The sequence below is a fragment of the Drosophila santomea genome, chromosome 2L (assembly GCF_016746245.2).
Source record: "Drosophila santomea strain STO CAGO 1482 chromosome 2L, Prin_Dsan_1.1, whole genome shotgun sequence".
NCBI lineage: Eukaryota > Metazoa > Arthropoda > Insecta > Diptera > Drosophilidae > Drosophila > Drosophila santomea.
The window spans coordinates 12243813-12267910 of record NC_053016.2 but is presented as its reverse complement, the minus strand read 5'-3'; the positions used below and the strand labels follow the sequence as shown (position 1 = coordinate 12267910).

Genomic DNA, 24098 nt, shown 5'->3' with positions numbered 1-24098 from the left:
TCAAACACGTTCGTTGCCAGATGCTCTATTAAAATTCAAAAAAGAAATTCATTACTTATAACTACTTACATATGTAGTTTATTTGATAAAAAAGATTTGTTATCTAAAATAGGAATATCAAATATTTATTTAAGCATGTATGTTGAGATATATTTAAAAAATTGCGTACAAATTTTGATTTATTTTAGAATAACTTTATAATTACTAGCATGAGAGTTTTAATTTTGAAATGCAAATTTTAATATTTTTCATATAATTTTCAGGCATCTTATTGCGTCGTGTAAGTGTGCCTTCGAAATACACACTTTTCCCAACACTGCGGCTGGGCAAAAATCAGCTGACGACTGACAGTCGAAATTGAGCCGTTCGTGCGAAATTGCGGCGCACCGGCTTTTTGAATATTTTCGCAGAGGTGCAGGAATAGTTTAGATTATCTAGCAAGTGGAATCTTCAAGGATAATCATGCGACTGGCACGACGTTATGGGATTGCACTGGTTGCGCTGCTTCTGGTTTGGGCGACCGTTTTGTACTTTTGCTCCGAAAAACTCACGAACTACGACAACAGCAAGTCCAGCAGTCCTGTGGAGCTGGTCTGGTGGTCCAAGCACATGTCCTGGACACAAGACGAGCAGCGCCAGTGCGGTATTCACACATGCCGCATCACCAACAGGCGCAGTCGCCTTCCGATGGCCCGGGTTCGTTTCTAATCCCAAAGAGTCGAAATTCTTATTTTTCACATCCGGCAAACTTGATAAGAGTTGGATTATGAGTAATAATATAGAGCTTACATTTGAGATGCCGTTCCACTGCTGCACTAATTAATGTAAAAACATAGCTTAGAACTATTTCATAAATTAAATTGGCTCTGTAATATAGCTAATTGTAGATTTTACAATGATATGAGAATAACATAATACCTCTTACATTTTCACAGGGCGTATTGTTTTACGGCTCAAATATAAAGACGGGCGACTTTCCCTTGCCTCGGCCCAAGCACCAAGTGTGGGCGCTGCTCCATGAAGAGTCACCAAGAAACACACCCTTTGTATCCAATGAAGAGTTCCTTCGCCACTTCCACTTCACGTCCACTTTTAGCCGCTACAGCAACATGCCGCTGACTACGCAGTACTTGCCCAGTGGCGCGGCGCTCACCTCGAAGGATTACTTCGTTTCGTTCGCCGGCAAGTCGAGGTTCGGTTACCGTCCACCGACATCGGTGGTGTTCCTCCAAAGCGACTGCGATACGATGTCTGGAAGGGAGGACTATGTAAAAGCTCTAATGAAGCATCATCCGATCGATTCCTTCGGCAGCTGCCTACGTAACAAAGATCTGCCAGAGAGGCAAGTAGGCTACTCCATTTGTGACCCATTTGTCATCCAATACATTATACTCACGCATAACAATCACACGTCCTACATCACGTAAAACACCATCGTCTTTAAAATTCCATTATCATCATGACATCACCAAGAGCCGCCGAGCTTCCCAAGATCTGTTGTTCAGAGTGCTGGGTGCAGTTGTACGGCTCGTTGCCATGTCGCCATTGCAATCCTCAAATGGAAAATGTTTCTAATCAACGAATTGCACCCAGAAACTGCTGCTGCCATCAGGGAAATCATGAAAATCTAGAAGACCCATTTTACAGTGATGACGATTCAATCACCGAGTTTCAAAATAGTCCAAAAGATGGTTCTGACCAGGATAGCAGTGAAAAGTGCAGATGCACTACGTCACGACGAACTGAAAAAAACTAATATCTAAACTGCAAAGGAGAGCGTAAAATACACATTTAATGTCTTTTGGTTTCGTTCCAGCTTGCAGAAGGATTACTTGAATAATCTCTATTCGCCGGAGTTGCTGCGTTTCCTGTCTGAATACAAGTTCATGATTGCCATTGAGAACGCTGCCTGTCCCGATTATATCACCGAAAAGTTTTGGCGTCCTTTGATAATGGGTGTAATTCCTATATACTTTGGCTCACCCACAATAAAAGTAAGTCGATACTTCAAATAAACCTTCCACCATTCCTAATTACTTCCTATAAATGTTGCAGGACTGGCAGCCAAATAATAAATCTGCCATTTTTGTAAACGACTTTACAAATCCTCAGGAATTGGTGGAATATCTGAATAAGGTGGCGGATGACCAACAGCTGTACGATTCGTATCGCCAACACAAACTAAATCATCGCAAGCCCATTTCCAACAAAAAGCTACTCCACAACCTTGTCACGCGCCAGTATCACATGGGCGATTCTTCTCCGGGAGCATCACTCTTTGAAAAGTTTGAGTGTGCTGTGTGCTACCATGTAATCAACACTGCCAGGAACGGGAAGGCCGACTCGCGTCATTACAACTGTCCCCTGGAACCAGTGTACGCTCGGCTGGAGGGTCAGGAAATTCCATCGAATGTCGCCGATTGGCGATCCATGATGGAGGTGGGCCAGTGCCAAGCCAAGATACTTGATGAATTCTTTCGCCGAAACCTCCGCTTCAATGATGCTGAGTTTGATGCCGAGCTTAATCGGAGAATAGAGGCAAACAACTGTAATAATAGTTCCAACATTTAACAAGTTAACAACGCTCAGGCTGTAAGCATACTGATTTTACCATGTGATAATATATTTACATAAAACTATTTACAATTAGCTGTCATTTCTGGCATTTAGAATGTAAATTAAACATAAATATACCTCAATCAGGTCTTTATTATACTGTACATATTCAATGGAAACCTACTAAATCTCTTGTACAAAACATAAATACCATAGCTGAATAAATATTTTGCATATATGTGTTGCTTATTTTATTTATACGAGTCCTCAAGCCATCGCACTGCACTTAAATTTCCATTGGCTTTTCTAAAAAGTTATGGCCAGGTGTTCCTCTTTCACCTGCATCCATTGCAAACGATTCAAATGGTGTGGAGCAATTTGTCGAATTTAAGATTTTAAATTCTTTGGAATTGTTGTCTCTACGCATTTGAACGTTGTTCTCAAAAGAAGGCGACGCTGAGACTTCTTTCATCTCTACTATGCAAGGCTTGCATGCTTCTGCAGTTTCAATATCATACGGCACTTGCCTAGGATTTAAGGTTTGTCATATGTTTTAATTGCATTATGTTGCTAGTAATTTACTTACTCCTGCAGAGTATCACTGTCATAATTCATCTCATTAATAGGCTGCGCATTTCTTGCAGCCTTTTCGAACTTTCGATTCGGTTGTCTTCCCAACCTAATCATCTCTCTTAAAATGACCGCCTTATAGAAGGGCTCTGAAGACATCACCGATTTTTGTTTCGGTTGACGCAAATGCACTACATCTGGATTGGCTCGTTTTTTTGTACATATTGGTGACCATTTCAAGCCATTGTTTAGCTTTCTTCGATAACTATTCCTGTGCTTTTTTGATTGACGGTGACTATGGCATCCCATTGCTTTTTTGGAGCTCAATTTTTCAGAAGGGAAATCCTCCAAGCCACAGGAGTGCGGCTTGTTCAGGTCCTTGATTTGGGGAACTTTGAATTGGCAGCCCTGAATGGAACGTACTGGTTCTTCGGCGCCACAGCCAATGCAGCGATTTCTATATGGAGTCGTGTAATTCGGCATCGTTAAATACATATTTTGCTAATTTTAAACCAATAAAAAAAGTGAGTGAGTAACGAGAATTTTGCTAGTTTTTAGTTCTACTCCTTACACTGAAACTTTATAAAAGTCTGGATAAGAAATATTTGTAAATGGTTGCTAGATTAAACAAGAAACAAGCTGCGAGGATTATTATTTCCATCTAATTTCCAAATGATTTAACATAACACAACCAATTTAATAAACGCTCAAACGTGGACCTCTTCAATGGCTAAGCCATTTACATCTGCCAGTGCATCGTGGGCATGACCTCCTTGAGCTGGCCCATGTTGACGATCCACATGCTGCCGTTCTTCATCATCTCCATCGCGTGGATCATTTGCATGGCTGCCTCCTCGGGCATTTGGCGCTTGGCGCTCTCGATGGCCTCCACCATGGACTCGGAATGGTGCCAGGTGACGTTGTCGCGCAGGTTCATCATCATCTCGCTGTTGGTCAGTCCGGGGCACATGGCCATGAACATGACGCCGGTCTTTTGGTAGATCATTTTGTCACCCATGGAGCGGGTGAATCCCAGGATGCCGTGCATGGCAGCGGCATAGACGGCAAAGGCGGGCGCAGGTTCCAGGCCATAAACGGAGGACATGTTGACCACCATGCCACCCATGCCCATCTGTGTCTTGTCCATGTAGGGCATCGCCATCATGGTCGAGTGGATCATGCCAGTCTGGGGGAATAAACATGAAGTTGTAATACCAATCACTATTTTAAGTATCTATTCCTTACCAGATTCATGCCCATCGTGGTGTCCACATCCTTGTCGAGCAGGACATTCTCGGCATTGATCATCGCATCAATGTGGCCCATCATTTGTCCCATTTTCTTCATCGCCTGATCGATCGACATCCTTTCCATGAGGTTCATTTGCACGAAGACCACTTTCACGGACGGATTAATGGCCTGCAGCTTCTTCATCATCTCGACGTTCTCCATGCGATGCATAATGCCCATCATCTTGATGTCCTTCTGCATCAGCTGCATCATCATCTGCCATCCAGTGCCACTGAAGCTGCCCACGTACACAACATTCTTACCGCTCCAGTCGAACATCTTTGATTGGGGTTAATTATTTGGGTTGGATTGTGATTGGGATGAGTGAGGAACTCTGTCTGATGTCTGAGCTGGTAGGTGGCTGCTCTTATATAACAACGCAGATGCACCCAGTCCAGATGTCTAGCGCATTTAATATGATGACTTTTTTGCAATAACAGATTGCAATAACATCGCCATAACTTCAGCTATCTTCCACGGGTCAACAGGTGGAAGATCAGGTCCCTGCACATTGTTGATACTTTGAGTTGCAAAAGACGACAACAAGACCGTCGCCAGCTGTTGCCAGTAGGGACCAGATAAGACAGCCATCGACGTGGAGGGCGTTGGCTGGTCCAGCTGATCCCCAGCCACCTGGCGACATATCAATATGTCGACTGGGTTCCTCATTATAAACTGCAAGCATTGTTGCAATAATTAGGAAACGTTGCATCAGATTAGTGTGATATTTTGGTGCATTATTTAAATAAAAATTTAAACATTCATCATCATTATGTATACTCATGATTATAAGATTCTATATCCCCATTATAAACACACCAAATTTCTTACTAAAACATCAATATGTATTTATTTAAATTTCAAAATACTTATTTAAACATTTTCATAGACAATCACAGATGCTTATGCTACAACGATGCGAAGATGTATGCATGGAATATGTACAGGTGCCAGACAACAAGTATGTTTCTAAATTAATCAAAATCAATTTGATCTGCACGTTCTTTCCTCCTCTTCTATAAATAATCTCTAAATTTCATTTGGCAAGTTTGGATTGTGCTCTCTTTCGAAGGCCTGCTCTTATCGATAGAGTTTCACCAGCATACAACTAATCATCAAGGTAATCCATGTGGGTTCCACTCCCGATCCACCGCCTCCGCTATTTGGTGGAGTAGATGTTATTGGCTTGCTATCTCCCGAATCTTCCGTAGTTCCCCCATCAGATCGTTGGTTTGGATTATAATCACCGCAGGTGGGAAAGTTCTCTGGCACCGGAAGCATTTGATCGTCGTTGCCCACTTTGAAGACCAGAGCCATACCGATCTCCGCATGGAACTCGATGTGGCAATGGAATAGCCAATAGCCCGGATTAGAGGCCTCGAATCTGATGATGGTATAACCGCCATCTGGTATAGTAACTGTGTCCTTCACGGGCGGGTTGTCCAGATTCCGCTTGAGTAGATTGAACTGATCCAGTTGTTTTATCTTAAGGAGTTGAATAACAAATTGTTATAAATTAAATATGTATTTATTTCTGTCGTAGCAGAAAGTTACTCACCATTTCAATGGTTACGTTCTCGCCCAAACGCTCCAATCCCATGACTCTGAAGGCGTTTCCATGCAAATGGAAGGGATGATTGGCGTAGTATTGGAATCCTTCATCCACGATGATCATCTCGACCACGGCGCCCAGTGGCACCTGCAGAACATGGTGACATCTGCAGAACTCCTTGCGACAATCGATACCTTGGTCCATCAAACTCGTTTCGTTACAAAAGTCCGAGTCCTTTAGCTGATTTCTGGAAGGAAGCAGTGCCAGCGAAGGAAACTCCAAGGAGATATGATTCAGTTGGGGTGTGTAAAGGCGATTCTGATCGGTCAGGTTCATGTCCATGGCATAAAGATCTTGATTGTGAAAGTCGGGGTTATTCTTTCTATAGAAATCGTAGTAGATGAAGAACTTGTAGTCCGCTTCCGGTTTCAGTGTATCGTGATCGATGCCCGATACATGATCATAGATGGGCAGAGCCCTCATTTCCGCAACCGTTTTGGTGTCCGAATATCCGGGACCCCTGTTCATCACATTCAGTTCAATGCCCTCGGCTTTGTGGCCGTAACTCAATTCCGCAGTGGGCTCATCATCCGGAGCTCCCTCATAGCGAAGGATGGCCACTTGGAAGGCGGATGTAAAGATTTCGCTGCAGTCCATCAAACCCTTAAGCCGAATCCAATAGTTACCCACCTCAAGATTGGCATTCAGCACGAAATCAAATCGCTCACCGGAATAGGTAACTATGGAGCCCACTTCCATTGCCTCAATATCAAAGCCATCCGAGTTGATGGCTGTCAGGTTGTGACCATCTATAGAAAGCACTATGGGACAGTTCAGATATTCCGCATTTATAATCCGGAAGCGGTAACGAAAACCCCTTCTCACGGTGTAAACCTGATGGGGAACTAGTTCCAAGGGTATCTTATTCAGATTACCCCTCTTTTGCCGCGAATTTACCGGAAACAGTTTCGTGGTATTCGTTTTGGCCAATCGAGCTTGTCTTGGTAGTGTCTGGACAAAGTCCACCTGGGATTTGGGAAGTGGTTCCACGGGCTGCGTGGTTCTCTCCTCGGCTCTTCGATGAGTTTGCTTCGCTTCCGCCCAAATGCGGTTGTAGTAACGACCTTTGCCGTTAATGAGCAGGTTGTGGGGCTTATTATCGCCACGGGAGTAATGATGATAGGAAAATATGCTGGCACCCGTGTCGTGTATCCAATCCTGGACAATCATCACATGCTCGCTGAGGTCGAAGTCGTAGAGTCCTCCATGTGGCTCGGCTGTCTTTGGCTTCCGGATGACCAAGGCACCGAAAACTCCATCACCTCGCTGCATTCCCGTGTGCGAGTGCCAGAAGTGTGTACCCGAGAGGTCGGCAGGAAAGGAATACCTGAAGGTCGCATGTGGGGTAATGGGACACTGGGTGATGTGGGGTACACCATCCATATAGGGTGTCTTCTTCTGGTGCAAGCCATGCCAGTGGATCGATGTGCTCTCGCCCAACAAAGCATTCTTCACATCGACCTCTATTTGATCGCCCTCACAGACTTCAATCGATGGTCCGGGCATCATGCGGTTGACCACAGTGATACTCCGCTCTAAGCCATCACCCATGACACAATGTGGTCGGGAGCAATCCGTAAGATTAAGAGGACAAGCGTAACAGGCCTTGGAAAAGGTCTGGTACCATTCCACCACGAAAGTGTAATGACAGGTCATGGGTTCGGCTCCCACTTGGCAATCCCGGTTGCAGGGGTGGTTCCTATACCATTCGGCTGTCCAAATATCACCGGTGCTCCGCTCCTCACTATCCTCGAGCTCCTCAAACCTGGCCGTTTGCAGGGGCCTGCAGTAGGGACAACAGTTCCGCTCCTCCAACCTTGAAGCTGGACAATCTTCCGTCAAATCCGGGCAATTTCTCTTGTACGTATTCATTACGATCTGTCCATTATCCAGACGTCCACACTCGATGAGCGTGCAATCGGCATCATTGTGCCATGACTCCCCCACGGCATACAGGGAATGGTTGTGTGTACAGTGAGTCCTAACGCACTCCCCGCAACAACTGCCTTCGACACTACGCAGCTCGGAGCCCTATAGAGCATAGATACGTGAAAAGGATATTGTAGTTATTGGGTTTACTGGTTACTCACCACTTCGCAGTAGAACTCATTACAATCGACTTGGGTGACCACAATATGCGCCTGTGGATCCTTGGCCACACCAGCTGCACAGGAGTACACCAAACAGGGATCCTTCGAGGCAAACCACACCGCGCCAATCTCCTTTCGGTAGGTGGTGTTGTACTCTTGGTACAGGCAGACGGTACTTTCATCTGAATTAAACAAATAAAACAATTTATTTATCAAAATATATAATACCATTTCCTTAGGCCTTGCTAAAGTACCTTACTTTAGTTGAATTCAGTTTTAAAGGATAACAACATAATAAGTATTCATCTAAATAATTTTTACAATTTAAAACATTTAATGATAACACTTGTTCAAGTACTTATACAGCTTTGTTCTTGTTTGCCTTGGTAAACAATCGCTTTGTGGTACTTAATCTCCAGCAAATACAATTCAGGGGGGGTCATAATCAAAGAAAGCCGAACAAATATGTTTCTGAGACCAAAACCCTTTCTTTTGTCTTTTTTTGGGGCTTATCACGCGCCTGAGATTTGCAATTTATAGCTCATTTAATTGAAGGCACGGCTTAGTTTCACACTTGGCTATACCGACATACATATGTATGTATTGAGCTATTATTACTTTTTAAATGCTCACAACGTGTGCTAATTGTCTGGTCCCAGGTGCCTTGAACTCTGAATCACAGAGTGGTAGACATGTGCGAATTATAATGAAAGTGAGAATTGCTATGGATGTTATGACTTAGTTCTCACAATGCAAGGAGAACCGGTTCTTCAGGTATATATTTCATGTGTGCATTGTATTACATTTTGTATTAAATATTATATATTTATTCTGAAATTGTTAATAAATATTTTTCTTAAGCAGTTTCAGATTAATTCTGTAACATTCTTTAGAAAATTTAAATAGATGCCCATTTGTTTGCTCATACAGAATGCGACAAGTGTCGACACTTCCACGTGAAGTAGTGCACTGACATTCGAGAAGGTGATGAAGTGCAAAGAAAATGCCTTTGAGATCCGGATCAACGGGGACAAAATGGCTTAAGTAGTTGATTATAATTTTTTCCTTTGCGATTGCGAAATGAATCAGCATTAGCTGGTTAGTAGATATAGTCGGCGGATCTATGGAAAATTTCAAGTGTTCGGTTAACCTTGATAGAATCCGCCATGGGCCCATAAAGATTTGTGGTCATGAAAACGGCTTATGCAAGCTTAAAAAAGGGAAATATTTTGCAGTTCTAATCAACAACGTGTTGCAATGAAAACAATGACCATAGGTAATCGGGAAATCACTGCTAAAAATACACTCAAATTAAGAAACAATTAACTTTATGACACGAAATTGAGATTAAATGCCCGATAAGCTGATAAAACGGTCTTGTTCACTTTGCCCTATTTGAAAGTTAACGAAATGTGATATTTAATAACAATTTTAATTTCGAGTTTCAAGTGTAATTGCTGTCGCTACCTAACACCTGTTGAATTTATTACAATCTGAAGTTCGCGAGCTGTCAATCTAGATTAACAAACTACTCAAAAATGTTACCTGCTTATGTTTAGGTTTTTTGTTTGATGACTTATAGTGAATGTTTAACGATACTGCGAGCAGAGATTGTTGGATTTCTTTTGAGTTGCTGACTTTAAAACCACTTTAATAATAAAACACATTATTCATGAATGAATCAACAGTTTGGCCGCGGAGTGAAATATGAGCTCTAGGCATATGGGAATTCGGTTCATCCAGATCCTGTTTGGGATTCCTTATATTTTGCCCTTTTTTCAGGAGAAAAGTGAGACTGGGCGATGTCAGCAGCTGTTTGGCATATAAATTATACTGCCTGTATATGCGACTGCTGCACGTACATCGCACATATAGCCAACTCCGTTAGGTGGATAGCGGATGTCTGTCAGTTAAGCATTAAGGCCGCGTTTATTGACTGCTTTTCGGCGAGAGTGTGTATGTTTGAGGGGGGTGCTTGTGGGGTGTGGGGGTTCTGGCATCATCGCTGGGCTGCATCGTTTATTGGCTCGTTATGGCCATTATTATGATTGCCTGCTTGCCAGCCTGCCTGCCAGCCGACATTTGTTTTAACCATCAAGTACTCGCTTGATTATTTGCCGGACTTACGCAAATTCACATGCCAGGTGGGCAGATACTTATTTTTCGCATGTGAGTGGCAATCTCTGTTTACGTTGTCTAAAGGAAATACACTTGCAAGTACACTTCGTTTTAGCTGGGTGTTAATGATTATGTGGGCATTAATTTGGCCAAGGTCGCTGGGCGTTAATTGCCACGTGACGCTTTACATGGGTCTTAACTTTAATGGACATATGTAGGAAAAATGTGAAGTCGTGGGTAATTGTCAAACAATAAGTCACAAATGCATGTTTTGGCCATGGTTAAACATCGGAATTAACAATGTTAGCTATTGAATTTGTCAAGAAATCTGTTCCTTCGAATATATATCAAGCTAAAAACCTAAATAAATTTATGAACAAGACTCCCATTTTCCCATTTTTATTTTCACTGCACTCAACTCACCTGCTGATTCGCTTACAGTTTGCAAGCCACTGGAGTAGCCCACAAGCTGCAGCAGCGCTGTTACGAGGACTGTTATCCGAGATAACTCTGCTAATCTGCTGTTGACAACCGGCATTTTGTTGTTGGATCCGCTTGGCCTTTTTGTTGCTTTTGTTTGCTTGTTTGTTGCTGTTGTTGTTGGCTGGCTCATTTGGTCATAATTATGGCTTACGCTCATTCAATTTGAGGTTATTGTTTTGGTTTTTATCCCAATTGTTGCTGATTGGTTTTTTTTGTGTTGGCTTCGCTTGTCTTTTATTGAATATATTTTGGAGCTATTTTGTATGGTTATGCGGAAGTTGTTGTTGATTTTTACCACAAATTGCCTGCAAATGGTACATATGAAATAGCCATTGACTATTATTACTACAAATTGTGGTTTCAATCACACTTAATATTGTTATTATATGTATTTATTCAGCTTCTGGCTGCAGCATTTAAATTCGAATTTTATTGGAGTATATTTTTCTTATTGCCCAATTGAATTTGTCTTGCTTGGCAGATGGTCTTGTTGATTGTTAACAAAACGAGTTGCTCTCGAGTGGTAAAGTTGTTATATTATTATAATTGGAGTCACTTCTGATGTATATGCATACAAGAAGAAAGGCGTTGCCCTGTTTCAAGGCAAGTTAGAAGTCCAAAGACCACGAACTAAGGAACAAAGTTTCAATTAATCGGAATGTTATTACGTTATTAAAAATTTAAGGTTAATTTGATGAAATGTTATTTTTTTTTATTTTTTATTTTATATTAACACAACACTTTTGAATAACTGGCTTTTTACGTTTTTAAAAAAATTTTAATAGCTTTGTTTTTACTTTTTTATTTTAAAATTGAAGGTTAATTAAATGGAGTTTGCTTTTCTATTTAATTTATTATTTTATCAAAACACTTTTTTATAAATTAATTTTATTATGCAGCTCATATATTTAATTCCATTCAATCCTTAATCATTTCTGTGCCTAATCGAATTTCAACCAATAAACACTAACAATTACACAAATGGTATTTTCCTTGTTATTGCCAAACTCAATCAATGGGAATATCCTCTAGCCCTACAGCCACATTAGCCTGCCATCCCGTATTGGCCTCGTCGCCCGAATGAAAGGAGCACGCACATGGCCGAAAAGGGCAAACATATGAGAGTATATATTGTATATTAAGTTAAGTATGATTTACGGCTCGACTGTAAATATCACTCATACGCTCTGTGGTGCTGGGCAACTGTGCGCTATTGCTTTTGGTCCTATCAGCCCATGGCCAGCAAGTTGATTCGCCGGCTCAACTCAAGACAGGCACACACACTCACAAAGCACGTACGAATTTAATTAATTAGCACGCTGTTCCTTAAGCACACACACACACCCCAGCACATACACATAGACACACACACACACACACACAGGCAAAAGCTCACGTCCGCCAGTGGGTCCACTGTGCAGAAGCCAAAGTCCGTTGGAGCCTCACACATAAAGAGAACTGCGCATAAATTATGAAAAGCAAAAGAAAAACCCAAATGGTGTGGGGCAGGAAAATACGAAAGAAATGACTCAAGACATTTTTCATATACATCAAGTTGTGTTTATGCTCCAATTTTCCGGGCAAAGTGCTCAATGTGGAATTTATACAGCAAAATAGGGTTTATTGCAACATTTAACTGGTTTGTTTCAGGCCAATAATATTAAAACTGGTTATAACGTTTTAAGTTGCTAAGAAAACGGTTTTATATTTTTATTTTATTTAAGATTTTTTTGAATACTACTTTAATATTTTTATAGAGCATTCATACACGTCTAAAGTCAGTGAAAAATGTACTGCACTGCCTCCATTGTCTTCCACTTCGTCTTATTTGGCAACACTTAAAGCATCTTAAAGATTTATGGACTGCGAGTACCTTAAGGGCCAATAGGAACTAACGCACTTCCGTTAATTAGGAGCTAAGTACCCAGCTACATGGCACTTTATTTGAGTCAAAACAAAAACAACGTTAGAATCCCCAAAATTAAAAACCTATTAAAAGATCTAATCATTTAATGAGCCATAAAATTTTTTAATAAACTGCGCTGCTACCCGGAACTAAAAGATTAATTAGTGATGGAGTCTTTTGGCTCAGCCAAATGAGCAATAAATCATATCTTTTTCGTTCGATGCTTACCCTAACTCAATTATTTTGAATCATCTTTCGCAAATCTTAAGTGGATCTGATCGGTATTTATTCGATATGAGTCAAAGGATAGTGTCTGACAATCACTTTAATTACCATGCCTCTTGGATGCTGAAGTGTACAAGTCACGTGGAAAGGCGGATTACTCATATGGGTTAAAGGCTTGGATTTGATTTGAGCTGTCAATAAAATCCCACTTGGGTATTCCCTGAAACTAACACCTAGACATGAATTTGTGCTCTTTTGCTTTGGATGACTTCATTGATATTTATTTATTCTTTCTGTATATTTTGCTTTAGCCTACGTAGGGATTCTGTTCCACTTGAATGGCAACGATCTCTGGAGAACCCCATAATTTACATTTTAGATCTTGAGAAACTAGAACAATGAAAACATTACACGACGAAAGCTAGACACAGAATTCCCAAGAACTTACATATGCAATTAGTAATGTAAATATCACTACCTTACATATATATCGATGGTTTTATTTCCATTTATTTTAAAGGAAAGGTTGGCTTAATGAATGAATTTATTAATTTAAGCACTTGACAGAATTACACACTCTGAACCAGTGGTATTTATTACCCAAGCATTTCATATTTAACTTGCAATAAAGTTAATCAGATTACGTTTTATTGTTGATTCATTTAATGGCCAATTTCTTTCTACCAACATTAAATTTCTCTAGCAATCAATCAGAAAATGATGTTATGCAAAGTTTGCTTTTATACTTTTTTTCCTCGGAATTTTGTGTGGGTTGTATGGTGAGGTACTACCAAATCACACGTTCGTAAAAAGTTGCATAACGCCCAAAGTGTTTTTCGCTTCACGTTTTTACATATAATTATTGGGCTTGTTTATTGTAATTTGATTTGATTTATTTAAAAGACCCTTTCTATGCGAACATCTTCCGCAGCCCGTCCACTTATTTTGACAGCAATTAGCTGATACAGTGGCTGCTGCTTGACCGCATTTTCGACCATTTCGTTGGCCATATACACGCTATGTTGGGGTAGGCAATGCAAGACGAGTGAAATGCGATAAAAACATGAAGCATGGCAAAAGCGGAGATGGAGTGGAAGATTTTTAAGCGGCTTATCTCAGGTCCGGCGTTACGATAGCCAATTGGTGTTCCCCTTATTGGTTCCCCTTTTCGGCTTTCCCCCTCTGGAAAAACCCTCGCACATGAACTTTGAGCCGGGTTCTGGCCAATACGTCCAATTCCAAGCCATGGTCAGCCGGTTTGCCCGGCGGACCAGTCTTCGCTCACCTATTTTTAGTTACAAGCCAGAGCCAAAACAAAAAACGGAATCAAAACAAACTTTGCTCGTTGCTTGAAGCTTGAAGCGAGCTACGTGCCGACTTGAAAAAAATGAAAACAAGTGAAAAACAAAAGCCGAAACCTTTTTGTATTTGCTTGGAATTATTAAGAGAGAAAAAAAAAACATTCGGCAGTAATTTATGAATTGAGAATCATGATGTATTTCAAAGATTAATCTTGAGGGCATTTTCTTGTTGCTGATTGGAATCTCTACGGGCAAATGGATGGAGCAATTATTTTTCGTGTTGTCAAGAAACAATTTATGGTGGTTTTCTCAATGTCAAGGCCGTTTGTAAATGGCCAAGAGGCGGAGGAAGTAGAAACTGGTGAAGCGTCGAATGGAAGTTTCCCATTGCTAATATGAGCTTTGTGTTTATACATACATTTTGTCTATAAATTTTATATTTAATTTTAGGAATTGAATCTATTAAGGATATAACACTTGGCAATCAAACGATTCAACAAATTCTTTTTCATGGGGCAACTGCCGCTATCGATATTATGATAACACAACAATAGAATGCAATGATTTCATATTCCAAAGGAAAGATTTCGCCATCAAAGATTGAAAGATTCCATCAGTGATTTGGTTTTGTTATATCAAAGTTTCTGTTTATAAAATGTTTATGGAACACAGTTAAAACATTTATGGGCTACGTGAATTGTGTTAGTCAGTGTGCGATGAAGTTCGGGCTCGCTGGCCGTTTTATCCCAGCAAGTTAATTCACTTATCACACGACTCTCGGCCTTATGATATCACAAAATACTATTTGCTTAGCACCAACGCGACCGCATTTTATTGCTTTCAGATTATGGGTATGCTTTGTACTTTGTTCGGAACCCAATCACTCAAGGAAAACAAGGGAAAAGTCCTTAGAAATAATGTCCTTAGGGATATCTTGTTGCCGTTTTATTAACCACTTACTAGAGATGCGCACCGTTCGCCGCTTAAACCACAACTAACGCGATTCGAATGCAACTAAGGCGCTTTTGAAGATCGCCAACGGTGCGCCGAAGAAAACGCGCTAAAACTGAGTGTGATTTTAGCCCAGTTCGACCCTTTTGGCCCGCTCGTTTCGACCGCTTCGGCAGGTGATAACGGCCCGAACCGATCGGCTAAGAGAGAGAGGTAACGAACGTAAGAGAGAAGCAGAGAGTGTGTGCACGCTTCCGCCGGTCGTAATTAACCCGCAGCTGTTGGCCATGTTAACAAGTCGGTACTAGGTATTCGGTTAACAGAGATCTCGTGCGGTTATCTCCATTGATTGGCCAAATGTTAAGAGCTCCTCTCAGATGCTGCCGACGTCTGGCTTCCGTGTCTTGATTAGAATTCGACACCGTATCAAGCAGTGCTGCTACCCATCCATTTTTTTTTTGGGAAGATAATGTCGACCTTTGCATTTATTAAAATCTGTCCAGCATATTTGCATTGATATTTTAATTTTAAATACTGCCGGCTGCGCTGCTCTGCGCTTGTTCATTTTGATTGGTTTTTTCAGCCTTTTTAAGAGGCGTCTCAACTATTATTGGAATGTAGTTGTCATGGCGAGGAAACTGGATTTTTCACCAGATTGCTACTTGAATGGGAGGTGATTGCTACCTGATATTGGCACCGACGTTTAATAGAATATTAATTCATCGATTGGTGTCAACGATATTTTCAGCATGCTTGCGCAGTTTATTGAACTGGTACATTCATTTATATTTATGCAAATTCGATGGGGTTGAAATTTGAACAGATTCTTTTATAATTTTATAAAGCATCTTATATACATATAAGGGGATTATTACTATTATAGCTATAGCTATAGACTTAAATAAGCTAGAAGGCTTACATTTAAATCTTTTTTCTTAATCACTTGAGGGTGTCAGGTTGTCATAAAGCACAGTTTCTTAAACTCGTTCATATTTCTAGTAAAGTTAATTAATAAAGATAAACATTTCGCAATAACACGAAATTTGTGAGAGTATATTCAAAACAAGAGAGAACGCTATAGTCGAGTTCCCCGACTATCAGATACCCGTTACTCAGCTAGTGGTAGCGCAGAGAGAACACTATATTCGAGTGCCTCGACTATCAGCTAATCGTTACTCGTGGAAGGGCAAATTGCAATTCGCAAAAGTTTAAAAAAAAAAAAAAAAAAAAAAAAAAAAAAAAAAAAAAACAAATCAATTCCGAGATAAGACTCACCTCGACTATCAGCCAATCGTTACTCCGCTCGTGTGATTGCGAACGAAAAGTATCAAACGTTTTAAACCGAATTAAAACCAGCTAAAAATATCGAGTACTCGACTTTCAGTATCGTTACACAGCTAGGTGAAACAAAAAAAGTTTTAACCAGTTTAAAACCAGTGAGAATAATATATTTGAGTATATCGACTATCAGCTAACCTTTACTCGACTCGTGTGAGTGCGAACGGAAAATTTCAAATGTTTTTACTATGCGTATAGTTTAAAACCTCGACTATCACCTACTTGTTACTCAACAAGTTGAAATGCGAAACAGAAATTTCTGGCAATATTCTGGCCCATTGATAGAAATACCTAACGAATATAGTATACCCTTTTTATCTACGCGTAAATGCATTGTATTTTTCCAATTTGGAAATGAAAATACTGAAATTATGAATAGATCAATAGATGGAGTAAGTAAAACGATTCTGAACGAAACATTTTAAAACTGTTTAAATATATATTCTCAGTGTTAATTGTTCTCAGTGCAAAGTAGAATTTTACTCACCACGCTTGGCGAAAGAGACTGAGAGGCAAAAGCTCCGCTCTCCGACTTTCGGCAACTTCATCCGGCAGCATCCTGTCAATGGTCCACGCGAAGGCTCCCCGAACTCATGGACTCATGGAACCCGAGGCCACGAACGAGGCTCACTACGGATAGTAGTACTACGGCATGTCCTTTTGGCAGGCTGCGCACCGCGTTCAGTTTTCCGCATTGGTTTCGGTTTTGGGTTTCGGTTTCAGTTCGCTTGTGGACGTGCGTGCGGCAAGAACCTGCTGGAAAAGCCTCGGAACGGACCTGGTTAATGGCCAACGGTTTTGGCTACTGACTCCTGGTAACTGGCTAGTGTGGCGGACAGGCGGCAGGATCTGTGGCTTGCTGCGAATGTGTCAGTATGTCAGCGCCGCGTTTGTGGGTGTGTGTGTGAGTGTGTGGATGTGAGACAGTGTCCTTGGGCGGACTAACAGGTTCCCCATCTTCCCACGTGTTAAAGTGCGGCCAAAAGTTTTTCGTGCTAAAACAAAAAAATACGATAACAAGTCTCAAATCTGCTGTCGCCTCTGATTTGAGCTGAAAGTTTGCCTTAAGGATTAAAAAAGCCATCTTGGACTAGTCATAGGTAAGTTGCCTGGCTTGTTTGGGTTTTTTAGCTTGGCTTTGGGTACCAATTTTTTTTTTTTTGGAAATCTGTCGCCTTTGTTTGTCAGCCCGAACTTTATTGTCATCCCTTGGAAATCTTTTACTTGCTGCTTTGTTGGCTTTTTTGCATTTCCATGGGGACACATAAAATAAATCAGCCAAAACATAGGTGGCCCTTTGTGTCGACTTTAATTTATTTTGGTCTCCGTTGCGACCAACTTTCCACGCAGAGATAATCTATAGTAATGGCATCTGGTGTCTGTTAGTTATGCCTTGTTCGAATTAGCAGTCCATATGGAATACAATTAGTGCTTAGAGTTATGAGATTAAATAAAACAAAGAGAACTAACTCAACTTCACTCATATTACAAGACTTTAAGGCATTTAAAGCCAAAATAAGCCACCTATTTCATATTTACACTTAATTTCACAAAGAGGTTTAAATAACTAATGCTCGTGCATTTTTGGTTTGCTCATAAGTAAATGCGACCCTATAGCAGTTGGAAAATTCCCCGTCCTCTGTATAACTTTATCTTCCCCTTTCATTTTATTGTAGTTTTCGGTGTTGGCCAGCGGCAAAAAGGTTTAATTTATGGTCCTTTCAGATTGGCCCAATGCCCACGATACATTTGCGAGACACTTTTTCAGTGCCGAAAACTTTTTTGTTTACTGTCAGCATCGGTGACATTTTATGTGGACCACGCCTGGACCAGGCAGACACCATGACCAATAAACATAAACAGAAAATAGTCGCAAGTGTTGAACAAAAAAGCCGTAAAAAGCCGCCAAGAAGTGCCAGTTAACTTTCCTCACATTCATCAATGCCTTTTTTCTTATGCAAGATGCGTGCGGGCAATGAAAATCCTTTATACTTCGTAATTGAGTTATGAGCTTCTACCAAAAAACAAAAAAGAAGCGTGAAACAACCTGCACTACTTAACTGCCAAACCACCCACACAGTTGCAGATAAACAAAAACTAATGGGATGCACTCATACACACTAATTAAATGTAATAAAATCATAGAAATTATACATATTCTGTATAAGCAATTTTTTTCGCATAATGCATAATTAGAAAACGTATAAAACACATACGGAATGCAAGAAATATTTTTGAGAGAAATTATACTCGTATTTAATTTACAAACAACGCATATTAATTTCCTTTTTTGATTTTGAATGGATTACAGTTTCCATTGTTCCCAAGCTAAAAACATTCACAATTTTTGTAAAAGGATACAACTTTTTGCTGTGTAAAACAGGCATCACAGGCATTCAAACCGGGGAGAGTAAATTACTGAAAAAGGATATAAAACAAAGCAGGATACAGCCACCAGAGAGAGTGGCAGACACGAGAAATGTAATTAAGGCGACAGAAGGAGATGGCAAAACACGGGGAAGGGCGCGGGGTATTGGCCATAAAACATGTACGCAAACAAAAATTAAGGCATAAACTACAATTGCTCAGATTATTGCACGTCGTGAGCTTTATGCAGCGGACAATGAGAATTTGAGGACTCGTTTTGCAAACGAGGTTTGTACTCGTATACGGCGAATGCGATGTCCTTTAATGGCTTTTCGCTTGCTTTATAATTTCGCAATTGTCATTGTCGTCACTGGCATGTAATTTTGCTTTATCGAACTGCGATTTGCCTTTTGTTTGTCTCTCTCTCGGTTGCTCGTTCGCTGTGCCAGCTGAAGTGTTGCTCTAAGGCAAACGGGGCGTATACGCAATATGAATAATTTATGCCTAAATTGGAAAATGACTCGTAAACAAATAAAACTCTAATTGCAGGGAAGGCACTCGATAAAAGGGGTTTGCATGGGTTCTGACTTAAGGCAAAGTGGTAACCGAGGTTTTTGCCCTCGAACGGGAACAGCACAATTATATAAATTTAATTTTTAATCCATACATTTTTACAATTCCTATGACATACATATAATATAGCTATTACAATTTTTAATATTCCATTTCCCTATTAATAAACTCTTAAATATTCCAGTTCGCATTACGTTTTTATAGTTATTGACACACGCCATGAACTATTCAGTGCACTTCGTCCTCGATGTCACTCATTCGATCCATTAAGTGTTGTGTTTGATGTATTCACAGCATTAAATAATAAATTCCTTATCCCCATAAAATACTCGTATAAGCAAGTTCTGTTTTAAAGAAACAAGCTTCCCGGTCCCAAAAAAGTAGCCCCTTCTTCAACCAGTTATTTATAAATTAGCAACAAGAGAAGTTACTTTGGCTCAAAAGCATAAGTTTTCCGAATTAATTTATGCCAAAAGCAAATGTTGAACTTACTTAATGCCGCATAAACTTTCAAGCCCTTTATTGATTACAACGGGATAAAGTTGGCCAAATTAAAAAGTTTCAACCACCTTGATTTCGCCGACTGCATAAGCGCAAGATATTGGCGAACGGGTTTTGAAAAAATGCCACCAAAGGTAAACTTTGCTGGGATGGAGAGTGGTTAGCAAAATGCGACCACAAGCATTCGCAATAAAATTCCAAGAAAATGCCAGGGAAGAGTGGCTAGAAAAATGTGTCCTTTGGCTGCCTGCGGGGACAGGCGGCCATCAACGGAGACTCCCCTTCATGTGGGGCGAAGAAATGTGGTGGGAAGCAAAAGGGAACCTCGAACCCCTCGGGTATCGTATCGAAAAAGGAGCTGGGGGCCTGTCATCGACAACAGCTGCTTTCATGTCTGTGACCTACTGACTTGTGTAGCCTACTTTCCGGCGCGCATTCCCACTCCTTTTTGCACGCTCCTGCGGAAGCTGCGCTTAATGACATCCACGGCCTTGCTGCATTTTTCCAAGCAGCCCTCCCTCGCCCGCCTCGAATTCTCTGGCACTGACGTTGACACAATTAAGAGCATGAAAAATACTTTGAAAATTTAATTAAACAGCCCGCCATTGACGTCACCACATAACCGAGTTCGCCTTAAGTATGTGGACTCCTTGTCGTCCCGAGAAATGCGTTTGCACGCATCCAACTCGACGGCACTTGTCATTTGCCTTTTGTCATGTGCTCATGTGATCTCATCGATGTCTTTTGCGGTCTGATTGCCATTCCGCATGACTTAATGTTGTCTCGATAAGAATTCCCAGGTCTTCGAATGCTATTTGCACGGCTGGTTATACAAAATGTGTTGGGAAATGATAGGGTTGATAGCGAACGACAAGCAGCAATCATTTCTCAGATCATTTCTGGGGGAGTTACGTAAAAATGTGACTAATAGTTTTCAGTTCTTGTGTAATTTGTATTTTTTTTGTATTTGTATTCCAAATTAATTATAAAAGCTATTGAACCATGAAATGTAACTGGCAGGCTGCAATCAAGCGCTGTGGCTTAATACATATAAAATACATCCATATATGTTTGCCTAAACCATAAAATGTGTTTTGCATAAAGCACAGCAGCAAAACACGGACTTGTGTAAACAATTTAACAAAATCCAATACACGAATTTCGACAGAAAACAAATTATTTAACCTGAAATCTCGACACGTGATGCAAACACACGTGTGTCGTTCACAGGCAGAGAAATGGGCGTGGAAAGTCCCTGCCAAAATGTAATTTAAGATTGTAAAACATTTACTTTATGGCAAATAAAATGTACTGCCATGGGTGAGTGGGTGTGTTTGCCTTGGGTTTGCAGGCAAACATGTTTGCTTTTAATTAAAGGCCAGCAGGGACATTCGCTCAGCTAGAAAGAGAAGCAAAAACTAAGCAAGATTTCGCCAGCCGAGGCAAATTGCCATATCCTGTGGGAATGTAATGGAATATTTTTCAATATACTCGAGATCCTGTGCGAGCGGGCACAACTACACAACTAGTGCAAAAAAATGGGTCGCGTATTTGTGCATGCTGCACTCACATTATTTATGTGAATTTCATATTCTATTATATGTGATAAGTGCTGAATGAAAAGGATGTACATAGTTCCCCAGACGGCCAATGCCGCCCGTCCTTACACTTTGGCTGGCTTACTTCAAATATTTTTACATGTCAAACATCAAAGAGGGAGAAAATGTTCAGTTTTACGTATGCATTCAACACGAAATAACTGGGAAAAACTAATGGTGGGGATTTTCACAGAAAAGCAAGCACTAAAATGAGTTTCATACGTGTGTATGTATATGTAAACTATTTCTGGGCCATCCTGTTGAAGCAGAACTACGAGGCAGTTGAAGAGATTTTTAAAAGTTGTGCAAAACTAAAACACTGCCAAGTGGAGCCGGGCCATAACTGCCAATGCGAGTTGACTGATGCGATGGTTTTCCACAAGGAAAGTGGCTGCAAAGTATGGCTGGGAATCAAAAGAAAAACATAAATATCACTCGGTGCTGACAGCTGCTGCGGATGTCGATAATAAATCTTTTGGCTATGATTTCGTTTTCCTATTTTTTCCAAAGTATTTGTCTGACTCTGTGCGAAAACGTTTTACAACCGCAGAAGTTGATGTGAAACTTATTCTACAATTGATACATTTTTTATTTCCAGTAGGTCAAAATGTATTCTAAACCTTTTCTTTTTCTTTTTGACATATTTTAGAAAACTAGTCGCATTCTTAATTCAAAGTTTAAATTTAAAAGCCTGCATTTGTAGGATAAATGTATAAATTTGGTGTTGAAATTATGTACATACGTATATCTAGACTTTCCACGCTTTTTCCTCTGGTCTTTTCTGGTCTAATTATTTATGCATCTGTCAAACATATTTCACATGCATAAAAGAATGGGCTTGGCTGGGAGGAATAATAAGTGGCATAAATTACAATTCAATTTCTTATGGCCTATTATTTAATGCCTGACAGGGGGAGGATATCCCCAAAGCTGCCACGCCCACACCAGGCTGGCGCGTAGTGGGCGTGGCGCTGGAGAGCCATAAAGTTGGAGCTGCCGCCAAGTAGTAATCATATTTTCGGGACTAAAAGCAAGCAGTACAACAAACACGTTGGGGATAATCCCATTCGGTACAGGCCAATGATTTCAAATGCGCTGCATGACGTTGCCACTCCCCTTTTTGTCCGCCCCCGTCTCGGCGTATTCATAATTCGATTTTTCACGATTTTCCCGAAAGTCCCTGGGATGTACATCTACTTGGGCGCCCCATTTGCTGAGTTGGTTTTTGCCTTGGCCAATGTTTTTGCGATTACGTGGCGTTCCTTGCCTTTTGTCCTCCAGGATATTGTCGAGTTGGTCAGACAAACGAATTATGTATTTCTTGCCATTATCATGGGCCAATGCTCTTTTTGCTTCAATGTCGGATTATTGAGGCTCTCCTCTATTGTCCTGTGCAAGTCCTTGAACCCTTTGTTGCGACTTTTTTGCTCACGCAAAAAAAAGGCCTTGGCTTAAAGTAAAATATCAATTTCAGAAGTACGTTTTTTTTTGTATTTAATTTAAATGAGTATATACATATATATTTTTTTTCAAAAGAAATAAATTATATAACAGTGTGCAGTCGAATTGTGTCTGATTTTTATACTTCCCTATTTTAGTTGACAAACTTTTTAAAAACATTTTCACTTGAACAAACTTTTGCTTGAAACTGATAAATAATGCATTTCAAGGCAGGCAGTCACAAACAATAAACTGAATCTAGATTGTTTGGCATTTGGCTGGATTCCGCCTGCAAGCAAGCAAGTCAGATAGAGTTTTTCCTCTCATTTACAACAATCATTTGCAATCAAGTTTCATGTGCACTAGCCGAGGGTAATATTGATTTTAGTTTGCACTATTTTTTTAATATTAAACGTGAAATTGATTGCGACAAAAGTAAAGTAAACAAAAAGGCACAGCAAATAACTGAAAAAAACAAAATAAATATTTGTTTTATAAATGACACATTATTTTAGTAAATTCGGTTGATGGGAGATGAAGAAGATTTCATCTTAAAGTCTTGAAGCTATTTTCGAATATCCGACAGAGGAACGAGGTGCCCTGCCTTTGCAGAACTTTATGCTCGCCTACAACCCCTACTTTTACCCCATTTTTGCCCCCACTTCTTCCCCATTTTTGCACCATTTTTGCGCCATTTTTGGCTCTTGGCTCCGGTTATTTCCGCTCCGGACAATTGGACAATGGCCGGACTGACCTTGTCCGCAGCAGTTTTCCCGCGACGCCGAAGAAGCCCGCTTCCTGGCCATTGATTTTCACCATCATCATCGCCATCAGGAGCATCGCATCGCATCGGCCCCTCGCATCCCTAATTTACAAGGAAAACGCAAAACGCAACTCGATTTATGGGTCTGTGTGTGTTGCCATTTGCTGCACTCTTCATTTGCACATTATTTGGCTGCAGCGAAAGGGAAACGTTTTGTTTGACCCGAAACTTTTTCTATTTAGTTTCGCCGTAGTTTTGTTTTCAGCAAAACTTTTCCTTTTACCTCCCCCCTTCGTACTGACTTTTCTGATTTTTATTTTTTTCCAATTGCGCTGTGGGCAGCATTGTTTCGAATTTTCTCTTCTTTTTCCCCCCCCCTCGCTGGCACTAACCCATACTCGCATTCAGATTCCGAT

General features: G+C 40.6%; 5 protein-coding genes across 12 annotated transcripts in view; 2 read left to right on the top strand and 3 right to left on the bottom strand.

Annotated features, from left to right (window-relative positions):
* Positions 1-342: 342 nt before the first annotated feature.
* Positions 343-2794, top strand: LOC120457798 (alpha-(1,3)-fucosyltransferase B). 2 transcript variants are annotated; one of them, XM_039645305.2, is made up of 5 exons: positions 343-696; positions 936-1342; positions 1817-1994; positions 2056-2592; positions 2651-2794. In XM_039645305.2, exons 1-4 carry the CDS (start codon positions 463-465, stop codon positions 2569-2571), a joined length of 1335 nt encoding a protein of 444 aa, XP_039501239.1. In that variant the 5' UTR covers positions 343-462; the 3' UTR covers positions 2572-2592; positions 2651-2794. The 2 variants fall into 2 exon arrangements, with proteins under 2 accessions (XP_039501239.1, XP_039501232.1); XM_039645298.2 differs by lacking the exon at positions 2651-2794 and having other exon boundaries at positions 2056-2641.
* On the bottom strand, positions 2666-3752 carry LOC120457825. Its single transcript, XM_039645325.2, has 2 exons — positions 3143-3752; positions 2666-3083 (listed from the first exon to the last, which is right to left on the bottom strand). The coding sequence occupies exons 1-2, from the start codon at positions 3619-3621 to the stop codon at positions 2843-2845; spliced, it is 720 nt and encodes a 239-aa protein (XP_039501259.1). The 5' UTR covers positions 3622-3752; the 3' UTR covers positions 2666-2842.
* A 14-nt stretch (positions 3753-3766) lies between these two features.
* Positions 3767-4750, bottom strand: LOC120457816 (fat body protein 2). The gene is made up of 2 exons (XM_039645317.2): positions 4372-4750; positions 3767-4312 (listed from the first exon to the last, which is right to left on the bottom strand). The coding sequence occupies exons 1-2, from the start codon at positions 4693-4695 to the stop codon at positions 3866-3868; spliced, it is 771 nt and encodes a 256-aa protein (XP_039501251.1). The 5' UTR covers positions 4696-4750; the 3' UTR covers positions 3767-3865.
* Positions 4751-5239: 489 nt separating this feature from the next.
* Positions 5240-15211, bottom strand: LOC120457832 (L-ascorbate oxidase). Of its 3 annotated transcripts, none has more exons than XM_039645338.1 (5): positions 15112-15211; positions 10660-11024; positions 8119-8300; positions 5975-8059; positions 5240-5901 (listed from the first exon to the last, which is right to left on the bottom strand). In XM_039645338.1, exons 2-5 carry the CDS (start codon positions 10874-10876, stop codon positions 5497-5499), a joined length of 2889 nt encoding a protein of 962 aa, XP_039501272.1. In that variant the 5' UTR covers positions 10877-11024; positions 15112-15211; the 3' UTR covers positions 5240-5496. The 3 variants fall into 3 exon arrangements, with proteins under 3 accessions (XP_039501272.1, XP_039501282.1, XP_039501266.1); XM_039645348.1 differs by having other exon boundaries at positions 15105-15178; XM_039645332.2 differs by having other exon boundaries at positions 10660-11349; positions 15105-15163.
* Positions 15212-17067: 1856 nt separating this feature from the next.
* The window catches only part of LOC120447028 (potassium voltage-gated channel protein Shaw), a 41220-nt gene continuing 34189 nt past the window's right edge, over positions 17068-24098 (top strand). For all 5 annotated transcript variants that reach the window (XM_039628380.2, XM_039628371.2, XM_039628362.2 and 2 more), the window contains exon 1: positions 17068-17540. The gene's annotated coding sequence lies outside the window, so the exon portion shown is untranslated. The remainder of the gene's footprint in view (positions 17541-24098) is intronic.